The sequence below is a fragment of the Crinia signifera genome, chromosome 4 (genome assembly GCF_055691185.1).
Source record: "Crinia signifera chromosome 4, ASM5569118v1, whole genome shotgun sequence".
Taxonomy (NCBI): Eukaryota; Metazoa; Chordata; class Amphibia; order Anura; family Myobatrachidae; genus Crinia; species Crinia signifera.
Window position 1 is genome coordinate 290091294 of NC_139220.1, and position 16060 is coordinate 290107353.

At 48.0% G+C, this 16060-nt stretch overlaps 4 protein-coding genes across 4 annotated transcripts; 2 read left to right on the forward strand and 2 right to left on the reverse strand.

The window, feature by feature from the left end:
* The first annotated feature begins 885 nt into the window (after positions 1-885).
* LOC146072695 (histone H1.01-like) lies at positions 886-1542 on the forward strand. The gene has a single exon (XM_083179889.1). It carries the CDS (start codon positions 886-888, stop codon positions 1540-1542), a length of 657 nt encoding a protein of 218 aa, XP_083036015.1.
* Positions 1543-2397: 855 nt separating this feature from the next.
* Positions 2398-7760, reverse strand: LOC146073127 (uncharacterized). Its single transcript, XM_083180307.1, has 5 exons — positions 7462-7760; positions 7382-7400; positions 5846-6214; positions 4583-4857; positions 2398-2785 (listed from the first exon to the last, which is right to left on the reverse strand). The coding sequence occupies exons 1-5, from the start codon at positions 7758-7760 to the stop codon at positions 2398-2400; spliced, it is 1350 nt and encodes a 449-aa protein (XP_083036433.1).
* Positions 3794-4174, reverse strand: LOC146072696 (histone H2B 1.1-like). The gene has a single exon (XM_083179890.1). The coding sequence runs from the start codon at positions 4172-4174 to the stop codon at positions 3794-3796; it is 381 nt and encodes a 126-aa protein (XP_083036016.1).
* A 7297-nt stretch (positions 7761-15057) lies between the features above and the next one.
* LOC146072697 (histone H1.01-like) lies at positions 15058-15714 on the forward strand. The gene has a single exon (XM_083179891.1). The coding sequence runs from the start codon at positions 15058-15060 to the stop codon at positions 15712-15714; it is 657 nt and encodes a 218-aa protein (XP_083036017.1).
* Positions 15715-16060: the final 346 nt, after the last annotated feature.

Below are 16060 nucleotides of genomic sequence, written 5' to 3' on the forward strand. Positions count from 1 at the left end.
CTTGACTGTTTTTTTGCACCCGTTAGTCTTTTTTGAACTGATTTGAGCTCTGGCTGAATGTAAACTAAAGCTATTTCGCTGGAGGTGTGTTTCATAGCAGTCTGAAAGAAACACAACCTTGTGAATATAGCCATTTACTGACACGTACTGTATAACTAGCATAAACAGAGTGGAGTGATGAACTCCTTGGGTTTCTTTGAGACAATTTAGTGGATGTGGCACCCGCTGTCCTCGGCTATCGACTGTGCTAGTAGGTATACTGATCTCGGAATAGAAACTAGAGTTTATAGAGGCTACCTTGGAATGCAAGCTGCCTGTGTTAGCCAGCTGTGTGTACATGACCTCGCACATCAGCTTAAATGGTTTCAACAGGCTAACTGCTCTGCACCGTGTGTCCCGCAGCTCACCTTCATTATCTCCAGGGCTGCGAGGAGAGAAGAAGCCCGGGTGGGACATATTAATGTCACAGTAAAGGAGAAACGGGTTACATGCCGGGCAGATCCAGCCTGGTGTGGGTGAGTATCAATTCGATTTTCCTGCCCCGGTCCGCAGGTTCTAGGCTAGCAGTGGGCATACAGGGATAGGGGAGACCTTGGAGTACGGGTGTGGTGCAAAGAGGCACCTCGCTGCTCACCTCATGCGCTATTGATGACTGTTTTTTTGCGCTATGGAAACACAAGGTAACAGCTGATTGTCCCTGCAACTCAGACAGGGAAAGGTTTCACACTTCTGCTTATCCCGCCAATGAGAGCACAGGACACTGGACGCCCAGCAGCCAATCACAGCACAGCCTGCCGTGTATATAAGAATCCAGAACGCGATTGTCGTGACTCGTGCGCTAGTAGTACTGCATTTTTATTTGTTGTGCCTTTTGTCTGTGTTAACATGGCAGAGACTGCACCCGCCGCTGTCCCTCCATCAGAGGGCGCATCCAAGAAGAAGAGGCAGCCGAAGAAAGCTGCGGGAGGAGCCAAGAAGAGCGCCAAGTCTTCTGGACCCAGCGTCTCCGAGCTGATCGTAAAAACCGTGGCCGCCTCCAAAGAGCGCAGTGGAGTTTCCCTTGCCGCCCTGAAGAAGGCTCTGGCTGCCGGAGGCTACGATGTGGAGAAGAACAACAGCCGCGTGAAACTGGGTGTAAAAAGTTTGGTGACCAAAGGAACTCTCACTCAGGTAAAAGGCACCGGCGCTTCCGGCTCCTTCAAGCTCAATAAGAAGCAGGCGGAGAGCAATAAGGTTGCCCAGAAGTCTCTGAAGCCCAAGAAACCTGCTGCAAAGAAAGTGGCCAAATCCCCGAAGAAGCCCAAGAAAGCTCCGAGTGCAGCCAAGAGCCCGAAGAAGGTGAAGAAGCCAGCTGCAGCTGCCAAAAGCCCGAAGAAGCCTAAAGCGGTGAAGCCGAAGAAGGCGGCCGCCAAGAGTCCGGCCAAGAAGGCAGCGAAACCCAAAGCCGCCAAGAGTCCGGCCAAGAAGGCGGCGAAGCCTAAAGCCGCAAAAAGCCCAGCCAAGAAGGCAGCAAAGCCCAAGAAAGCCGCGGCAAAGAAGTAATGCCTGAACCGCCGCATCCTCGCTCCCTTGTTCTCCCCCAAAAGGCTCTTTTCAGAGCCACCCACCCTCTCTCGACAGAGCTGTGAGCGCAGGGCGTGGCCTGATGGCAGCGCCCTTCAGTTTGTAATCAATAGGTACACCAGAATGTTCTAGTTTGCCCCTTAAATTCAGTCACTTTACAATTCTACATATGTGCTGGGAAGTGGGATTAATGAGACCGTTACGTATCAGCTCTCTTCAATAAACGCTTCATAGCGCATAGCGTTTTAGTGCGCATTTCAATGAATCGCTGTAAACCGGCGGCATTCACCTGTGGCACCATACCCTCCCAGCCGGTTCTGATGCCCTACATCCTCTGTAAGGGCAAGCTCAATCTGTGGCAGAGCTGTCAGGGAAGGTGTGTGATTCACCACTATAGAACTCGTTAGCGCTGCCTCGTATTTTAACTGCTGCAAACCGTATGAGTGCAAGGGTACATACAGTGTATATATAGAGCTTAGTAAATCGCAAAGAAGGCGGACTGGAACGTTCTTCAATCTGCATTCCTCGTGACCCTTTAAAACACAATTCTCCGGAAAACGTATATGCCTCTGTGCAGTGGTCGCTAACAGCGTGGTTTGTAACGTAACCTTTTTCTATATATTGCGGATTACCTAATTACACGATCACCGACACCAAAAAGGAACCACTGCACCCGCCACCCACCTCACTGCTAGGTGATGAATTCATATTAGGACCCGGTAAATAGCCACATTAAACATGGAGGATGTAACAGCGCTCTCGTAGAAAATATGGGTGGCCCTGAAAAGGGCCTTTGTGCGTGTGTGGGTGACCGCATGAGAGGCACCTGAGAATTTAACCCCCGAACCCATAGAGAGTGCGGCCCTGGCGCTTCAGAGCATAGACCACGTCCATAGCGGTCACAGTCTTCCTCTTGGCGTGCTCGGTGTAGGTGACGGCATCACGAATCACATTCTCCAGGAACACCTTCAGCACACCGCGAGTCTCCTCGTAGATGAGTCCCGAGATACGCTTAACACCCCCTCGTCTAGCTAGACGACGGATTGCAGGCTTGGTGATGCCCTGGATGTTGTCACGGAGAACCTTCCTGTGGCGCTTAGCGCCTCCTTTGCCGAGCCCCTTTCCACCTTTACCTCTTCCAGACATTCTCAAAAAATCTGTGACGATCAGTAAGAATGAGTAAGCTTTCCTGTCAGCGGCTTTTATAAAGTGGAAAGCGGACCTGATGGGTGACTTGGACTTAAAGGCGGAGTCATGGCTCGCCTTGCCATTCGTTCATAAGCACAACCCTTGGATTGTTTTCCTTTTGTTCGCTACAAGAAGATATTGTTTTATGTTTCGATTTATAGTAACTGCTCTCTTGGTATTGTTTTCTTTTTTTTTTCTTGGTTAATACCCAGTGTAAAAAATCAGCTTGATAAGAGAACTAAATCATTCAACTACGTTGTGGTGAATATTTGTGTTGATGAAACGTAATGACCCAACGTTGTTAGTTTTATTTTATTTTTTTCCCTTCATTTTATTATACGTGGAATAGATATAGATACATTGTATATTTTTAATTTGAAAGTGGGGGAATTGGTAATGACAATGGACCCACACAATGAGAGTCGCTCAGATATCGGCGGGAAATTAAAGCCATTACTGTAACGTTTCCCTGGCTCCCGGACTCGGTGCGTATTTCAGCTTTGCGGCGCTCTGAACTGTAATCGCCTTTCAATCAAGTGTGTGCGTGTTACAGTAGGAACCAAGTGTGCCTGAGCAGGAATTACGTGTTCACCCTTAATTAAATGCATCGAAACGGAACCGGAGGTCATAGAAGTAACTGGGTACTGAGCTACGTTGACGTACTGCACACTTCATTCAGAAAAAAAGACAGCGATCCATTGCCAACGGTGTACATTGCCACCCTATGGGTCGCATGTATCTTTTGTGTATTTAAGCAGCCAGTGACATCTGCAACGTAATGAACCGGTCCTACATTTGAAACTGGATTCAGATCCCCTAGAAAGAGAAATACAGAATGCAGCTTTGCAAGTGGTAGAGATAAAGGCACTTTTTTGTGTGACCCAGTAGGGTTAACAATAGCTAGAGGGTACGTCACAAGTCAGTTATATCGGTCGGAGCATGGACACAGCAAAAACCATCATAGTTACAGCTCGATTAGAGAGGAGGTGGGTGGCTCTGAAAAGAGCCTTTGTGCTGGTGTGGGTGGGAGAAGAAGGGGAGATTACTTGGCGCTGGTGTACTTGGTGACGGCCTTGGTGCCCTCGGACACGGCGTGCTTGGCCAGCTCTCCAGGCAGCAGCAGGCGTACGGCGGTCTGGATCTCCCTGGAGGTGATGGTGGAGCGCTTGTTGTAGTGAGCCAGGCGGGAAGCTTCCCCAGCAATGCGCTCAAAGATATCATTAACGAAGGAGTTCATGATGCCCATAGCCTTGGAGGAGATGCCGGTATCAGGGTGCACCTGCTTCAACACCTTGTACACGTAAATGGCATAACTCTCCTTCCTGGTCTTCCTACGCTTCTTCCCATCTTTCTTCTGGGTTTTGGTCACGGCTTTCTTAGAGCCTTTCTTGGGAGCCGGCGCAAACTTGGCTGGATCAGGCATATTGGCAGATAATCGTTTCTGAGTCGTTGCAGAAAAAATCTGTCCTGTGCCGCTCCAGATCGGCTCTATTTATAGGCAGCTTATGCAAACGAGGCGTCCTCGCTGCTGGTAACACTATTGGCTACGAGTGATGTCGGCGAAACCCCGCCCGCCATTTGCAGATTGGTCCAGTTACACAGTAACCAATGCAGATCAGGTTCCTGCACAGACCAATCACACAGCAAGAACTGGACCCTCCTGAGTGTATATTTAAGAGGAGGGCGATATCGAGAGCGCATTGTCTGCACGCAGTACAGTTTCGAATTTGAAGAAACGCGCCCATTGAACATTTTAGCATGTCAGGAAGAGGCAAACAAGGCGGCAAGACCCGGGCAAAGGCCAAGACTCGCTCATCTCGTGCCGGTCTACAGTTCCCGGTTGGTCGCGTTCACCGTCTGCTGAGAAAGGGAAATTATGCGGAGCGTGTGGGAGCCGGTGCTCCCGTCTATCTGGCCGCGGTGCTGGAATATCTGACGGCTGAGATTCTGGAGCTCGCCGGTAACGCTGCCCGCGACAACAAGAAGACCCGCATCATCCCCCGCCACCTGCAGCTGGCTGTGCGCAACGACGAAGAGCTCAACAAGTTGCTGGGTGGAGTGACCATCGCCCAGGGAGGTGTACTGCCCAATATCCAGGCCGTGTTGCTGCCCAAGAAGACCGAGAGCCACAAGCCAGCCAAGAGCAAGTGATGTGACCGTCAGATGTTTTACCCGTTATTGACCCAAAGGCTCTTTTCAGAGCCACCCACCCCGACTGTGAAGTGCTGATTCATCTCTATAAACTGGCTAAATGTCAGTCCTTAGCCCGATTTAGCGGGAAAGGTTGAAGTGGTACCCGGGACCTTTGTACGGGAGGGAGGGAGGAAGGGAGGGTGTAAATGCCCCGGCTAACCTGCCCCATGAATCTGTTGGGACAGGAGAGGCTAGCTCTGGAAACAGTCGAAGGGCAGGAGAGCTTGATCCATGTAAGGAAACCTCGTCCCTTCTCTAATCATGTTTATGGTGAAGGCCGGTAGTGATTGACCGTTCCCTGCATCGACGGAGCTTGTGCATCTGCCTATCACAATCAGATGAGATCTGCCCTTCATACTGGCAGGAGCGGGGAACAAAGGAAGGAACCGAGGCGTTAAGAACAAGGTTCCAGGAAGCAAAAATCACTTATTTGTAGCTTATGCTTCAGCCCGTATAGTAACATTTCGTGCCTGGTGAGGAGGACCGGGAAGCCGCACGTGCTTTTACTTCCCTAGAAAATGCCATTTTAAACTTCTCGAAATGCACCTCTTACACACGTGTGATCTACTAGTCTAACCTTTCGTAGCGAAGACTAGGAGTAGTCCCCCTGCGCAAAGCATATGGAGGTGGTTCAGAAGCAGGGTGAAAGCCAGGTAGGAGCGGAATATGCGCTGTGGGTACCAATTTGGAGCCCGGGTGTCTGTCCCCCCGTTAAAGGAATTGACATCATTCCACTCAAACACCAATGTGCTTTACGCTTCAGCTCGTTCAGAAAGATTTGGTGGCTCTGAAAAGAGCCTTTGTGGTGTTGCGTGTATAGGAGTGCCGAATATCTCTATGCCCTCTCCCCTCGGATCCTGCGGGCCAGCTGGATGTCTTTGGGCATGATGGTCACCCTCTTGGCGTGGATAGCGCACAGGTTGGTGTCCTCGAAGAGCCCCACCAGGTAAGCCTCGCTGGCCTCTTGCAGGGCCATGACGGCAGAGCTCTGGAAGCGCAGGTCGGTCTTAAAGTCCTGGGCAATCTCACGCACCAGGCGCTGGAAGGGCAGCTTGCGGATCAGCAGCTCGGTGGATTTCTGGTAGCGGCGGATCTCGCGGAGGGCGACGGTCCCTGGTCGGTAGCGGTGAGGCTTTTTCACGCCGCCGGTAGCTGGGGCGCTTTTCCTGGCGGCTTTAGTGGCCAACTGCTTGCGGGGAGCTTTCCCGCCGGTGGATTTACGCGCTGTCTGCTTGGTCCTGGCCATGATCACAAAAGAAAATGCGTGCAGCTACAGTACCGACTGTATTAGAAACGTCGCCCCCTTGCTATTCTATTTATACACAGTGTTGCACGCTGATTGGACAGTGTGGGCATGCCTCCTCTATCGATTGGTTTAATACAACCGTTTGAAGCATTCAAAAAAACCCCGCCTTTTCTAGCCATGGCCGATTGTTTCAGATCCTGGGATAAAATAATCGGCATACGAAGCCGGTGTATAGAATTCAAGCACATTAGCATAAATGCATCATGTTTACCAGTGTTAGCTGGGATTTGTGACAGCTACTGTAGTCATCCATCCACTTCATATACGTTGCTTTACATTCTGCACGTTAAGAATTTAAAAGGATCCGGGATACGGTGTTTATATGTTTCTGCTCCTACATCTCCTATTCATATAGTTACATCACGTTTACCATTGTATTTTTAACTTCCAAGTCTGCAGCTATTAAAGATACTGTAGATATGTATAATTTAGAATGACAGGCGCCGCAGAACCTTATAATAATAATAATAATAATGTTCTTTATAGAGCGCTCTTATAGAGTCCAACGGGACTCAATCTATAGTTATATCATGTATTTTTTTTTTTTTTTTTTCACTTTGATCGGGTCTTTAGTATTGTAGTGTCATAATGATCATGCAGTACGTTATAATCATGGAGAGCACAGTGTCAAATCTACGTCCCTGGGGCCAAATGCGAATGAACATGTTCATCTCAGTCCTGAGGCCATGTGATGTGATGGGTCTTTTTTTTAATTCTTTTATTGACTTTCACAAAGTAGTGTAGATCAACTGCCAGGACACCGAGGTTTCAGCGTCTTCAAAGACGGAACTGTATGAAAGCCCGGTTCATTTTTAAGAATTTGTCTCTTGCAGTCTATTTTGTTAAAATAATAACTTGTATTCATTAGATTAAGACAAGTTCTTGTCCACCATATTTTGGAGGCATCTCAGAAACAAAGGATTACAGTCTAGGCTGCAGCACGTATCATTGTTACAGATTTAGAACAATCTTCTCAGCCTGTGCGAGTTGTTACAAATTACATGCATGCAACATGTAACCTAAAGAAATGATACTTCTTTGTAAGTTCATCTTCGTTTACTTCCGCCGACGTATAGTCAGGGGACCGCCACGAGCGGCAGTAATGCTAGCTCAATGTTATATAGCTCTCACGAGGAATAGGTGGGTGGCCCTGAAAAGGACCTTTATGTGGGTGAGAGGATCAGAGGCGCCTCAGCGTTTAGCCCCCGAACCCATAGAGAGTGCGCCCCTGGCGTTTCAGAGCATAGACCACGTCCATAGCGGTCACGGTCTTCCTCTTGGCGTGCTCGGTGTAGGTGACGGCGTCCCTGATCACGTTCTCCAGGAAGACCTTCAGCACCCCGCGGGTCTCCTCGTAGATGAGTCCGGAGATGCGCTTCACGCCTCCTCGTCGGGCAAGGCGGCGGATGGCAGGCTTGGTGATGCCCTGGATGTTATCTCTCAGCACCTTCCTGTGGCGCTTGGCGCCTCCTTTCCCGAGCCCCTTACCACCTTTGCCTCTGCCGGACATTCTAGCTTCGTCTCCTCCGCTCTAAGTGAAACTGGAAACCTTTTGTATGACGACGTACGTTACTGCGGTGCAGTCTTCTTTTTATAATCTTAGGGCGGACCTGGACGAAGACCTTTGGTTTTTGAGGGAGGAGTCCAGCCTCACAACTTGCTCATTGTGAAACCGCTACAATAGGGACAATAGAGCGCTTTCAGGCCGACGACTCCACCTGCTGCAAATATTCTACACAAGGACTCATCCTCTATACTGTGGGTGCACTGATTGCATAGCAAGCGTAAACGTGTCTAATGATGCGTGTGTGCCTATCAGATGGTAACTATATGACATTGGGTCTGTGAGAGTGACAACTCGAGTCGTACTGGAGGTATTATCACACGTAGGGAAGCTGTTGGGAACAGGACCTGCTTCCTCAGCAGCAGGAGGCGGCTGCACACGATGGGAAAGGTCGCATGATTTTCAACAAACGATTATTCCAGCATTACCAATGTGAGTCTCAGTAGAATAAAGCTGTAAAAGTGTTAACAATCCACACAAGCAGATTTATGAGCAGCAGAAACGAGACCTTCTTGTATCGAGCTCCCGTTCTCAGTCACAGACATTCCATACACTGTTATAAGATTTTGCAACATTGTTTGTTCTTTCCTCATTTGTATACATACAGTGCGGTAGAGGAGTCTTTTTGATACAACAAATCTGAACCAAAGAGGGAAATGCAACAAGTGGTCCTCCTCTCTGTGTAACCTTAGTTCTTCAATGAACGCACGATCTCTCCGGGATGATTTCAGGAGCTAATAAAATCCTCTCATTTGAAACTATTAAACCATTAATAAAACACTAAAGAACAGAAGCTGGGGACAATAAACGGCACCACAATACCCGAACACACGGCATAACCCTCAAATGACAATGTGAGTGACGTTGGGCTACATTTACTGAGATGGGAGTTCCACTGAAGATGGGTTGTTGCCAATGGCAACCACCAATCAGATTGTATCTGTTATCGTGCTACGGTCAACAACCCATCTTCAATAGAATCCCCATGTTAGTGAATTGGGAGAAGAGTGGTAAGAACTTAATGATCATCATCAGCAACGACCGGAGACCGATCATCCGTCTTTATTGTTTATTACAAATACACAAACATAAATTAGGACCTTAACAGACAATTTGAGGACGAGAATGGACTAAAATAAATAAGTGATTGTAATGAATTAATTTACAGTTTCTTATATAGCTCACACAGATTCCGCATCGCTTTACAGAGAATATTTGAACATTCACACCAGTCCCTGCCCCAGTGGAGCTTATAATCTATATCCCCTACCACACATATGCACACACACAGACAGACACTCTAGGGTTAATTTTGTTGGGAGCCAATTAGCCTACCAGTATATTTTTGGAACAAACCCGGAGGAAACCCACGCAAGTACAGGGAGAATATACAATCAGCGCCTTCTGTCTCCCCAGCCATCCATTCATCCATTGTCAGCCAGCTTCTGCCAGCACTCCTTCTGTCTCTCCAGCCCCTACCCCCCCCCCCCCCCCCCCAACCCCCTCTTTCTTCCTCTGCCACCCACTCCTTTCCTCATACCTGGCTGTTTCTTCTGTCTCTCCAGCCTTGTGATTTCTCCCTAACCTTAGCCAATTCCCTTCTGGTTCTAAAGCCCTGCGTCGCTTCCCTTTTCCCAACCAGTCCTTTTCCGTCTTCCACGTCTGTTTAATGTCTTGTCTGATTCCCTGATTTTGTGGTGGGCAGACTCGATGATGCCCGCTCCCGATCCTGCCCCTAAGCAGCTGCCTAATGTTAGAGGCCTACATGACGCTACCCTTCTCCTTCTGTTTTGGCTGCTCCTTACATTTCTCCCATCACCCTTCTGTCTCTCCAGCCCTATGGAGTATCTCCAATCCCAGCCAGTCCCCTTCTGTCTGTACAGACCCTCTTTGTTTCTCGTCTCAACCCCTAGCCAGGCCTATTATGCCTTGACAATGAAATTATTCTTCCTCAATGGTTGTTCCTTATCATCCAGTCCTATCAGTAAACCCACCTTCAATCTCACAAGTAATCCACCATTCTATCTCTCCAGCCATAGCCCTTCTGTTTCTCAAGCCCCATAGTGTCTCCACAACCACAGCCAGTTCCCCTTTGTCTCTAGTTTTAAAGAATGAGGCATCTACATTGTAATAAATCAATGAAGGTGTCCATATTCTAATTTTTTATTTTTTATTTTACGACACTATGATGGGAACTTCTGAGATGGAAAAGGAAGGATCCAATGGGATTCTCTTTTTAATGTACTGTATCTACCACAGTAAAGGTCATTGATACAGAGCCGTACAGAGTGCCATGTTAAGATCCGTTGCCCATGTCTCCAGAAGGTAATACCTTAGACACGGCACACAAAAAAAGGGGCAAATCAAACAGTCAAGGTAAATGACGGAAACATTCTTAGTCCTAGGACATGACAGGAAACTGTAAGGAAATGGATTAAGAGGCAAATTTGAGGAAAAGTTGTTTCAGCAAAAAAAAAGTAGCTGACAAGTTGAATAGCCTCCCATGAATTGTGGCAGATGATAATACAGTTTAATCATGCCTGGAATAGACCAAATTATAATAATAATAATAATAATAATAATAATAATAATAATAATAATAATAATAATAATTACAATAAAATAAGAATTAGTTTTGAGAATACTGTAAGTATGGAAAAAATGAAGAAGGTCCAAGAATGTCTCACCTGCCATCAAATTCTATGTCTAAGTTCTGGTGACAGAATATCTGATGTAAATGTGGGTGAAAACCTAGGATACAGTTATACTCCGCTTTGCACAAGATCTGCGTCTCTCTTCTGCACGGAACACTAGCTCCCATTCACTATTACAGGACTTTCATCAGGCTGCTCCTATCCTATGGAATGCCCTTCCATGCACAATAAGAACTCCGCTAGCCTCCAAACTTTCAAGTGTTCCCGGAAAACTCACCTCTTCAGGCAAGCCTATCATATTTAAGTTCTACACGCATAACCCTCTGAGGCACTTATGTATTATTTTCTTCCCTTCTGGACTTGTAACTTGGTGGGACTGCTATGCTATTACTGGTGCCTCTTTCCCTCCTATATTCCTATAGATTGTAAACTTGCAGCAGGGCTCTCCTACCTCCAAGTCTGTCTGTTGTTACCCAATTTGTTTTATCACTGTCTACTATTGTAAAGCGCAACGGAATCTGCTGCGCTATATAAGAAACTGTAAATAAATAAATAATACAGTGACTATCAAGCAGTATGGATCAAAATAAAGACAGAAACCGACTCATCGCACACAAAAACAAAGATGTTAGATTTTAGGCAGGCTACTGCAGGAATTGAAGAGGACGTGATCTTCGCCGGACAGTTGTAAGTTTACTTCCTCTGGTTCCCCTATGGATTGCGTCAGACACCGGACCCCCGGACCAGAACCCCAGGACACCAGACCAGCACCCCAGGACACCGGACCCCCAGGACACCGGACCCAGGGACCTACCTTACGGGCTCAAGATAGGTAAGTATCAGTATGTGTGGGCTTTGGATGAAATAAAGTTTTATTTTTCTTGTGTGTGTCAGTGTGTGTTTATTTGACTATTTTTAATACCGTTGAACTACAAGGGCCAGCGTGCCCTTTAATTCTCCGCATGCTTGGACTTTTTTTTTTTACACAGCACAGCCTGCACGGATCTGCCTGATCCGTGCAGAATGGCCATATGAATTCGTATTAGCGGCCATATATATGGCCGCTAATACAAATGTATACGCCATCGGAGGTTTACAAAGCAGTCGTATCTGACTGCTTTGTATATTACCTTCCGGAACAGGAATTTGCATACGGCTGAAAAAGCCGTATGCATTCATATTCATTTGTATTAAGAATACGAATATGATATATCGTATTCTTAGTAAATCTCCCCCCATAGTAGGGATGCCAATCCCGGGGCATTTTTTCAATCCCGGGATTCGGGATTGAAAAATGCTCAATCCCAGGATTCCCGGGATCCCGGGATTGGCCTCCCTGATACAAAAAAAAACACAGCTGTCCCCATCCCCCCCAAACTGCCCACACCGTAAATCAATTAAAGGCAGAATAATCCCAAACCACTATCTCCCTGCCTGCACTGCACTGTCACTTACATGGAGGTGGTGACAGGCAGTAGCAGGAACATCTCCAGCAAGCGGGTGGCCAGGAAGGACGAGCTGCACAGCGGGCGGCCAGGTAGGACGAGCTGCACAGCGGGCGGCCAGGTAGGACGAGCTGCACAGTGGGCGGCCAGGGAGGATGAGCTGCACAGCGGGCAGCCAGGGAGGACGAGCTGCACAGCGGACGGCCAGGTAGGACGAGCTGCACAGCGGACGGCCAGGTAGGACGAGCTGCACAGCGGGCGGCCAGGGAGGATGAGCTGCTCAGCGGGCAGGTGTGTGGCCAGGCAACCTAGTACAGAACAGTGTGCTATAGCGGTATGACAGCAGCCGGGCTGTGCAGCGTGACGTGATGTCAGGGGTCACGCTGCGCAGCCCGGCCACCGCCATGATGCCGCTACAGCACACTGTTCCTATCAGTAAAATACCGGCAGACAGCAGTGTGGCTATCGGGCACTAATCCCGCATTCCCGGGATTGGAAGGCTCAATCCCGGGATTTAAATCCCGCCTTTTTTAGGCCAAAATCCCGGGATCCCGCCGATCCCGATCCCGGGATTGGCCTCCCTACCCCATAGAGTGGATGTCTTCTTGAGAGGGACAATGTAAGTCCCCAGAGAACTGTCAAAACTGAAAGTGGATAAATCAATGGGGCCAGATGGGATACATCCAAGGATACTAAAAGAGCTTAAAGTGGAGCTGGTAAAACCAATAACAGAATTAATCAACCAGTCACTAGCTACTGGAGTAATCCCAGAGCACAGGAAAACAGCGAATGTAGTCCCACTGCACAAAAGTGGAAGAAATGAAGAGGTAAGCAACCATCGACCAGTGAGCCTTACATCAGTAGTAGTGAAATTTATGGAAGCACTCTTAAAATAAAGAGTTGTAGAATATCTCAAAAGCAGCAATTTACAGAATCCGAAACAGCATGGGTTTACTGGGGGAAGATCATGTCCAACACATCTTATTGACTTCTTTGACTGGGTGACTAAAGTAATAGATCAAGGTGGGGCTGTAGATGTAGGTTATCTAGGCTTTAGTAAGGCTTTTGACACTGTCCCACATCGCAGACTGTTAAATAACCTTGAAAGCTTGGGATTGGATTTCAAGATAGTTAAATGGATAAGAGCATGCTTTTAGGACAGAAAACAGAGAGTTGTAGTAAAAGGAGTACAGTCAAAGGAGGGAAAGGTTACAAGTGGGGTACCCCAGGGATCTGTACATGGACCAGTGCTTTTTTATTATCTGTATTGGTGATATTGCACATGGAATTGAGGGTAAAATGTGCCTTTTTGCAGATGACACAAAGGTATGCAACGGGGTAGACACACCAGGAAGGGTAAAACAAATGATTGGTGATCTAGGCAGATTAGAGGAATGGTCAAGAGCAGTGGTAGCCAACCCTAGACCTCGAGAGCTACCAACAGTGCACATTTTCCAGACAACCTAGCTGCTGCACAGCTGCACTCATTAATCACTGACACATTTTAAAAGATACACAGATGGAGCTAATTAGCTCACTTGTGATTCTGTGAGGAGACCTGCAAAACATGCACTGTTGGTAGCTCTCGAGGACTAGGGTTGGCTACCCCAGGTCAAGAGCATGGCAACTATAGTTTAATGTCAAATAAAAAAATGCAAAATCATGCACTTGGGTCTCAAAAATCCAAAGATTAAATATAGTATAAATGGCACTATAATGGAAACTACTGAGGAAGAGAGGGGTCTAGGTGTCACTATTTCAGGGGACTTAAAGGCAGGTAGGCAATGTAACAAAGCAATGAAGAAGGCAAGTCAGATGCTTGGTTGCATAGGGAGAGGTACCAGCGGTAGAAAGAAAGAAGTAATAATCCCACTGTATAGGTCATTGGTACGACCTCATGTAGAGTACTGTGTTCAGTTCTGGAGGCCATATCTCCAGAAGGCTTTATATAAGAAACTGCAAATAAGTATCTGCGCAAATAGAGTACAGGTAATCCACACAACTAAGTTAGGCCTAGATTCCCACGGTGTTTCCTGGCAGGAGTCCCCAAAGCAATTCTAGCGCAATTCTTAATGCGGAGATGAGTGCGGACAGGGATTGCAATGCAAACCGGACTACTATGCCAAGTAGCCCAAGACAAAAACTAAACTAACAAGAGCAGTATTACAGTGTATACTATAAGGCTGGCCCCGTGGTCCTGTCATTGTGGTGTGCTACAATAGCATAACAACCACTTCCAACCGACTCCTAGTATTGGCCCTTGACTGTTTTTTTGCACCCGTTAGTCTTTTTTGAACTGATTTGAGCTCTGGCTGAATGTAAACTAAAGCTATTTCGCTGGAGGTGTGTTTCATAGCAGTCTGAAAGAAACACAACCTTGTGAATATAGCCATTTACTGACACGTACTGTATAACTAGCATAAACAGAGTGGAGTGATGAACTCCTTGGGTTTCTTTGAGACAATTTAGTGGATGTGGCACCCGCTGTCCTCGGCTATCGACTGTGCTAGTAGGTATACTGATCTCGGAATAGAAACTAGAGTTTATAGAGGCTACCTTGGAATGCAAGCTGCCTGTGTTAGCCAGCTGTGTGTACATGACCTCGCACATCAGCTTAAATGGTTTCAACAGGCTAACTGCTCTGCACCGTGTGTCCCGCAGCTCACCTTCATTATCTCCAGGGCTGCGAGGAGAGAAGAAGCCCGGGTGGGACATATTAATGTCACAGTAAAGGAGAAACGGGTTACATGCCGGGCAGATCCAGCCTGGTGTGGGTGAGTATCAATTCGATTTTCCTGCCCCGGTCCGCAGGTTCTAGGCTAGCAGTGGGCATACAGGGATAGGGGAGACCTTGGAGTACGGGTGTGGTGCAAAGAGGCACCTCGCTGCTCACCTCATGCGCTATTGATGACTGTTTTTTTGCGCTATGGAAACACAAGGTAACAGCTGATTGTCCCTGCAACTCAGACAGGGAAAGGTTTCACACTTCTGCTTATCCCGCCAATGAGAGCACAGGACACTGGACGCCCAGCAGCCAATCACAGCACAGCCTGCCGTGTATATAAGAATCCAGAACGCGATTGTCGTGACTCGTGCGCTAGTAGTACTGCATTTTTATTTGTTGTGCCTTTTGTCTGTGTTAACATGGCAGAGACTGCACCCGCCGCTGTCCCTCCATCAGAGGGCGCATCCAAGAAGAAGAGGCAGCCGAAGAAAGCTGCGGGAGGAGCCAAGAAGAGCGCCAAGTCTTCTGGACCCAGCGTCTCCGAGCTGATCGTAAAAACCGTGGCCGCCTCCAAAGAGCGCAGTGGAGTTTCCCTTGCCGCCCTGAAGAAGGCTCTGGCTGCCGGAGGCTACGATGTGGAGAAGAACAACAGCCGCGTGAAACTGGGTGTAAAAAGTTTGGTGACCAAAGGAACTCTCACTCAGGTAAAAGGCACCGGCGCTTCCGGCTCCTTCAAGCTCAATAAGAAGCAGGCGGAGAGCAATAAGGTTGCCCAGAAGTCTCTGAAGCCCAAGAAACCTGCTGCAAAGAAAGTGGCCAAATCCCCGAAGAAGCCCAAGAAAGCTCCGAGTGCAGCCAAGAGCCCGAAGAAGGTGAAGAAGCCAGCTGCAGCTGCCAAAAGCCCGAAGAAGCCTAAAGCGGTGAAGCCGAAGAAGGCGGCCGCCAAGAGTCCGGCCAAGAAGGCAGCGAAACCCAAAGCCGCCAAGAGTCCGGCCAAGAAGGCGGCGAAGCCTAAAGCCGCAAAAAGCCCAGCCAAGAAGGCAGCAAAGCCCAAGAAAGCCGCGGCAAAGAAGTAATGCCTGAACCGCCGCATCCTCGCTCCCTTGTTCTCCCCCAAAAGGCTCTTTTCAGAGCCACCCACCCTCTCTCGACAGAGCTGTGAGCGCAGGGCGTGGCCTGATGGCAGCGCCCTTCAGTTTGTAATCAATAGGTACACCAGAATGTTCTAGTTTGCCCCTTAAATTCAGTCACTTTACAATTCTACATATGTGCTGGGAAGTGGGATTAATGAGACCGTTACGTATCAGCTCTCTTCAATAAACGCTTCATAGCGCATAGCGTTTTAGTGCGCATTTCAATGAATCGCTGTAAACCGGCGGCATTCACCTGTGGCACCATACCCTCCCAGCCGGTTCTGATGCC

Bases quoted from the DNA above. Each gene is read 5' to 3' on its own strand.
- LOC146072695 (XM_083179889.1), top strand. From the start codon at position 886: ATGGCAGAGACTGCACCCGCCGCTGTCCCTCCATCAGAGGGCGCATCC.
- LOC146072696 (XM_083179890.1), bottom strand. From the start codon at position 4,174: ATGCCTGATCCAGCCAAGTTTGCGCCGGCTCCCAAGAAAGGCTCTAAG.
- LOC146073127 (XM_083180307.1), bottom strand. From the start codon at position 7,760: ATGTCCGGCAGAGGCAAAGGTGGTAAGGGGCTCGGGAAAGGAGGCGCC. The intron at 4,858-5,845 runs AAGAGGGTGACC...CTTCTTGGGCAG, and splicing joins ACCTGTGCGCTATCCACGCC to CAACACGGCCTGGATATTGG. The intron at 2,786-4,582 runs GTAGACCGGCAC...GTCACCCATCAG, and splicing joins AACGCGACCAACCGGGAACT to GTCCGCTTTCCACTTTATAA.
- LOC146072697 (XM_083179891.1), top strand. From the start codon at position 15,058: ATGGCAGAGACTGCACCCGCCGCTGTCCCTCCATCAGAGGGCGCATCC.